The 6,152-nt window shown below is 37.4% G+C and overlaps 2 protein-coding genes across 4 annotated transcripts in view; one reads left to right on the top strand and one right to left on the bottom strand.

Moving 5' to 3' along the window:
- Positions 1 to 2,002, top strand: part of gtse1 (G-2 and S-phase expressed 1) — a 27,551-nt gene extending 25,549 nt beyond the window's left edge. For all 3 annotated transcript variants that reach the window (XM_014021342.1, XM_014021341.1, XM_014021343.1), the window contains 2 exons: positions 528 to 644; positions 987 to 2,002. In XM_014021342.1, the coding sequence (XP_013876796.1) occupies positions 528 to 644; positions 987 to 1,070 (201 nt within the window). In that variant the 3' untranslated portion in view covers positions 1,071 to 2,002. The remainder of the gene's footprint in view (positions 1 to 527; positions 645 to 986) is intronic.
- Positions 2,003 to 3,168: 1,166 nt separating this feature from the next.
- Positions 3,169 to 6,152, bottom strand: part of LOC106526684 (high choriolytic enzyme 1) — a gene marked incomplete at its 5' end in the record, with an annotated part of 8,710 nt that continues 5,726 nt past the window's right edge. Inside the window, 3 exon segments of the mRNA XM_014021346.1 lie at positions 3,169 to 3,264; positions 3,709 to 3,838; positions 4,042 to 4,123. Of these exon segments, the coding sequence (XP_013876800.1) occupies positions 3,712 to 3,838; positions 4,042 to 4,123 (209 nt within the window). The 3' untranslated portion in view covers positions 3,169 to 3,264; positions 3,709 to 3,711.

A 6,152-nucleotide genomic window follows, 5' to 3' on the forward strand; every position in this document is an offset into this window, starting at 1 on the left:
TTAATAAGCTAAACAGTAGAGGTACATGAGAAAACGTGTTCATAACGAATGAAAACAAATAATTAAATTGAGTCCGTCCCGGTCTTACACTCTGGTCTCCCACTCTCTGGTCCAACACTCTACTCATTGCCCTGTTGGAGGCTCGTTGTGAAATGAGCTGCACATTACACAACAACAACTGTGACGGCTTTTTATACTGAGGAGGTGGAGCCTCACCCGGGGGTTGCTAGTTAAGGGGCTGAATGCAGTTTCTGGTGGGTTATCGTACGGCTTGTGACATCACAAAATGACGGAAGTATAAAACTTGTCGTTAATATACATTAAAAATACATTTACTTACAGTAAATATGCCCCTGGGTGCATTTTTTTGGTCCTAGGACTGTTTTTTTTAAAGAAGTACATACCCAAAGTTGAGTAAAAAACCCTTTAAAAAGTGAATTTTGCATAATAGGTCCCCTTTAAATATCGTGTTTAGTTTGGTGAGTTGAATTCTTCAGGCTCTGGTGACAGATCTGTTCTCTCCTCAGGCTCTCCTGCTGGATCTTTCTCCTCCGACTTTACAGCCTCAGGAGAAGCTGCTCATTGATCTGACCAACACCCCTGACTTGGTTCGCACTAACATCAAGAGCTGCACCACAACCCAGGTGATGTCATGTCCTCCAAAAGCCCATGTTTGTCCTGAAAACACCTGCATTCAGCAGGCAGACAGAGGGCCGCGTGTCTGACAAGGTTCTTAGTGTGAGAGAGCGTGTCATCTCACCTTTTCCACAGCGCTCACTCACCTGCAGTAAGAAGGTGCTGCCACAAGGAGGCGCTCAAACTGTTTATCATCTGCTTGTAGATGAAACTAATACAATAACCTGACAACTGTAATCATTAAAGATGCAACTTACAGGACAAATGATGCATTTAAAGTCCTGTTTTTGATATGAACTGAATGTTTAATATTTTTACCAATGTTTTTTTTTGTTTGTTTGTTTTTTTAGCTGATTGACCTGAGCTCTCCACTTATAAAGTGGAGTCCAGAAGAAAAGAAGAATGATGCTCCACTCATCAACCTGTCCTTCTGATCCTCATCCACACGTCCTGGTCTTCCTCCCTGGAGTCTCTAACTGTCCTCGGTCTGGTTCTGTCCTCAGCTGTACTGAGCTGTTCTCTGAAATCTTTCCTAAATGGGAGTTTTATCTTTGAAGTAATGAAAATATTGAGAGGTTAATTTAGTTTTAATTAATTTGTTCCTTGTCTCGTTTTGCTGCTTTTTATTGTCTGAATAAATGTTTTTAATGTTACTACTGTAACCATGTCTGATTGTGTTCACGAGTTTCTGTTTATGTCCTCAGAAATAAGGTAAAAACAGAAACCATGCAGTCTGGATACTTTTTAATGTCTTTCTACACAGTCCCAAAATATGGGTATCATTCTGGTCTGTTTTTCTGCCTTTTATTTGATTTTTTTTTTACATGCCTTATGACTTGCAGTCAAGAGAAACAGTTTGATCAGACTTAGAATATGGGACTTCAGAAAAATGTTTTCCCTCCTTGTCTTTCAGGGCTTCTGTATGTTTTGGCATGAAGGTGTGAATTTAGAGAAACTGGCAAGGTATCAGGCTCAGTGTTGCACTGTAAGATTTAAAGAGCGGAAACCCTGTATGATTTAATTTATAAAGCTGCTCACAGAGGAAAAGAGATGAGTTGATGGGAGGAGGCTGGGGTGATTACAGCACCATCTAGTGGTTTGACATTGAAACTACAGATTCAACGAGCACAGACAACTAAATGTAGTTTTTCCACAACCAACATGAAAAAAGGTTAATATTTCTCTCTTTTCTATGTTTTTATGAGCTCCAGCTGTAGCAGCCTGTTGATAAAGAACAAGGATTGGAGGTTCACATGTAGATGCTGGTCCTGAGCTGTAAAATGACCATGCTTCTGCCATCAGTGATGAGCGTGAGTCTCAAACCCTTTCCACCACAATATAAATGATGAGTTGTAACAGGTGTGAATACAGAGATGTGCACAAGTCTTTTTTGCAAGTCCAAGTCAAGTCTCAAGTCTTTGGCTCCAAGCCTTTGACCAAAAACCCAAGTCAAGTCTCTTGACCTCATTTCCAAGTCTAGTTGAATGTATTACTTGGCAGTTTGATTAAAGGTATTCTAACTATACTAGACTATATTTTATAATACTATATTTTAATGAAATGATTGTTGAAATGACAACAGTCAAGCACTGAGTATTGTTAACTGTTTTGCACTTGTAATTTTACAAAAGCATACTGTAAATATATCCTTTCATTGACAAAGAACAAATCCAACAAATCTGCTCCTGATTTTACAATAAAATACCAGAAAAATATTTTTAAATGCATAAAAGCATGTCAGTGATGAACCAGAATCCTTAAAGTAAAAGGGCTGCACAAGTCATCACAAAAACAAATATTGTATTCAGACTCCACACACTTTACATTTTGCCAGTCTCTTGTCATGGCGTTGAATAAAGTCTCTGTAAGCAAAGCTTATAATGGATGGCAATGGCAACACACCTGCCATGCTGAAGCTCTGTTTGTCATGTAGGGTACACATCATTAACATTAGACAGCGCTGGCCCCTCCCATTCTCAGGTGAGAGGGAGCGGAGTGTATGGAAGAATTATTCTGACTTTAATCAAGAGAGTATATTTTTAATTTGAGAGCAGGAGTAAATGTCTTTGCTTTCAAAACTTAATGTTTTTGTTCTCAAAGGAGCGCAGCATGGATGTGTATTGAGGGAGTGAGAATCATGACTCGGGCAGTGAAAAGACTTGCATTGTTTGCGAGTCTCAAACCACAAGTTCAAGTCAAGTCTCAAGTCTTTAGGGTCCAAGTCAAGTCTAAGTCTAATAGTAGGGACTTAAGTGCGACTCAAGTCCGAGTCACGAGTCCCCATCTCTGTGTGAATAAAAAGGAGAGCGTGGATGAATTGATAAACCTTGAAGTGTCAACAGTTAAGACATCATTCCTGAACATTCTTTCAGTTCGTTCCTCCTCTCAGTCTCTAAACACACTCCTCCTGCTGTCGCAGCAGCACCAGTGACAAGAAACGGCTGATATTGTAGTTTACATTTAAAAAACACAAAGAACTTCTAAATAATGACCATAAAACTGTGTTGTAAATGAAGAACTTAAAGTCAGTTGTATTGTTCACAGCTGCTTTTATTCAGAAAAAGAGAATCCTGAGAAATAACTAATCTGATTTGTGAACAGTCAGCGTGATGCCAGGATTCTCACCACCTGTTGGAAAATAAAAAAAAACAGACTTAAAGACCAGAGGTGACATTTGAAATGAGAACACTGAATAAAAAGGGTAAGGTTTAGTGCAGCTTATAGTAGCCAACATATGGAAAACCTGTTTCAACAAATACTCCAAAAGATCCATTTTATAGACAATTCTTTTATAACCCAAAGAGGGGGTTGGCTGAAAAAGTTTGGGAACCACTGCTGTATGGGAAAAAATAAACTGGACCAACAGCCTGATGCTAAAGAATATTAAATAAATACATTAAAGGCTTTTTAGAGGTCTGGAGTTCTACAGAGATGTCATAAAACAGCTATTTCATCAATAAGTCTTTTCACACTGGAGTGTGTATTTTTATTGTAACTACATGGCAACAGGCTCACTCTCTAAAGCTAAACTCCATTTGTTCTTTCTTAGATGTTTGTGTGATGTTTCCTTACTGTTTAACATTTGTACAGCCTGTTCAGCCTGTTGATGTCGTTCTGACTCATCTGAGTGGCTGTTCCAAACGGAACATTTGGATTAGGGATGGGCTCCATGGTGGGCTTGTTGTTGGCAGAGAAAGCATATCTGGAATAAAAGTAGAGCTTGGGTTAGTTTTTGTTGTGAACGGGAAAGATGGGGTCATGTTTTCTTTATAAAACAGTTAAAATCAACTGTTTTATAGCTCAACGTCTTTGAAACAAAGAAAACAAAAATCAAAAGCAGAAACTAGTCCCAGGTGATGTAAATGAGCTGTAGATGAATAACGACAGTGAGTGGCCTCTCCACACCTGTGGTACTGCATGACAGAGTTGTAGTCGTACGGTGTGTTCAGGTTCAGAGTGTCCAGTTTATCAAAAGCGTATGCCAAACCTGAGGAAAGATAACAAAACAAGTAAACAGAGCAGCTGGTTTTTAAAGTGTTCATGAGTTCAGACCAGAGTTGTAAAGAAACTAAGAACAAATACTTCTTTACTGTACTTAAATAAAACTTTTGGGTATCTATACTTTACTTGAGTAATTATTTTTCAGCCTACTTTTTACTTCTACTTCTTACGTTTTCACACTTATCTGTACTTTATACTCCTTACATTTTAAAAAAAGGCAAGAAGTAGAAACTCGTTACTTTTATTTTTGCTTGTTTTCATTCCAGCTTGTTATTGTAAAAAATAAATACTGTCCATATAAATTGTGCCTCCTATAGAGTGAATTTAACTGTGGTTGAATGAGAAGTATAAATATATGAAATTCTGATACCGTATTAGTTTGTACACAAACAAATCATGTCACACTCCAGCAGGACATAATCATTAAAATAAAAGGACTGTACTTAAGAAGTATTTGTATTTCATGAATGATATTTTTGCATTTGGCTGCAGCCCTCAGATAGATTTTCATTTTGTGGAAAATGTTTGTGCAGCCTTGATATACTGTATGTATATAAACTGAAACAGCTGGACTAGTGCATCTTAAATTTAACATAAATTATTTTAATACAACAGTTATTTCTGCATTTTTTTTTTGAGGAGGTCACCTCCTAATAAATATCATTACAAAAAATCTAACTGCTCATAAAGCAATACTTTTACTTTTGATACTTAAGTACCAAAAATATCAGATACTTTCATACTTTTAGTAATATCTTTAACTTTTACCAAAGTAAGTTTTTTGGTAAGATACTTGTATTTACTCAAGTGTCACTTTGTGGTCCTTTATACAACACTGGTTCAGACAGGGTCAGCCCGTAGCGTAGGCAGTGTAGGCAAACACTAAGGGCACTCCATGGGGTGGCGGGCAATAAAAAGTAACAATTTTTTTCTTAGAGTCTGGTTGATTTAGTCTGTGGAATAATCACTGGTTCCTCGGGTTTATGAACTTGTTCTGTGAATTTCTCAGCTGCTTTGTTCCTACATGAGGTGTTATGTGGTGCAGAGGATGTTTCATGATAAAAGTATCACATTTTGCAGTCAGAACTAACTCCCGCTGCTCAGTGTGTAAGCAGAAAACAAAATAAGGATAATAGAAGTTTCAGTTCTGATCTCATGTAAAGTTCAGTTTAGTCTTCAGTGTTCAAACTTCATAAAATACAGATTTGATCATGTTTTATTAATCCCAACAAGTTCATAAAACTATTTTCAACTGTCTGGAAAACGGCAGTTTTGAGTAGATCTACAAAGTTTTCCAAGGGAATATATCCCTGGACCCCCCTAAAACTGCTTCAGTCCACAGCTGCTGGTTATTATGAATGGGTGTTCTTCATGTTAGCGCATGTTGGCAGGTATAAGGCAGACTTCTATTCTGTTTTAAATTAGTTATATTTTGACTGTATTAGGGTTGGGCATGATCGTATCTTGTGTAGTTAATCGTCAGAAAAACAATCGATTACTTTTTGGCACTTGACGATTAATATGATTAATGCCACCAGGCAGAGTCCGCTCACTGCTCCTCTCTGCTTTAAATATGATGCACATTTTTTAAACAAATTCTGTAATTTATTTATCTATCAGCACAATTTAAAATTTGAAGCCTGAAGTCTGTAATTTTGACACAATTTGGAACAGATTTGTATGAAGAGCAAATCTTTCTCACTAAATTGGTCATGTGACTAGGACATGAGGGTGTCCAGGGACTCCAGGGGATTAATCGTCAAATTAATCATTATCGACTAAATACCACAATTAATCGTGATTAATTTTATTGACAATATTGTCCAACACTAGACTGTATTAATCAACCTGGTTTCTTAAAATAAAAACAAATATTCAAGACAAAACTATTTCACTTGGTATAATGTTTGTAAATTGGCAGTGAGAGTTAATCTTGCCTAGAGTGCCAAACTGTCCAGGACTGGCCCTGCTCAGACCAGATCTGTTGTCTGGACATATGTTTACTCATGCACTAA

Source organism: Austrofundulus limnaeus, unplaced genomic scaffold (genome assembly GCF_001266775.1).
Source record: "Austrofundulus limnaeus strain Quisiro unplaced genomic scaffold, Austrofundulus_limnaeus-1.0 Scaffold288, whole genome shotgun sequence".
NCBI lineage: Eukaryota > Metazoa > Chordata > Actinopteri > Cyprinodontiformes > Rivulidae > Austrofundulus > Austrofundulus limnaeus.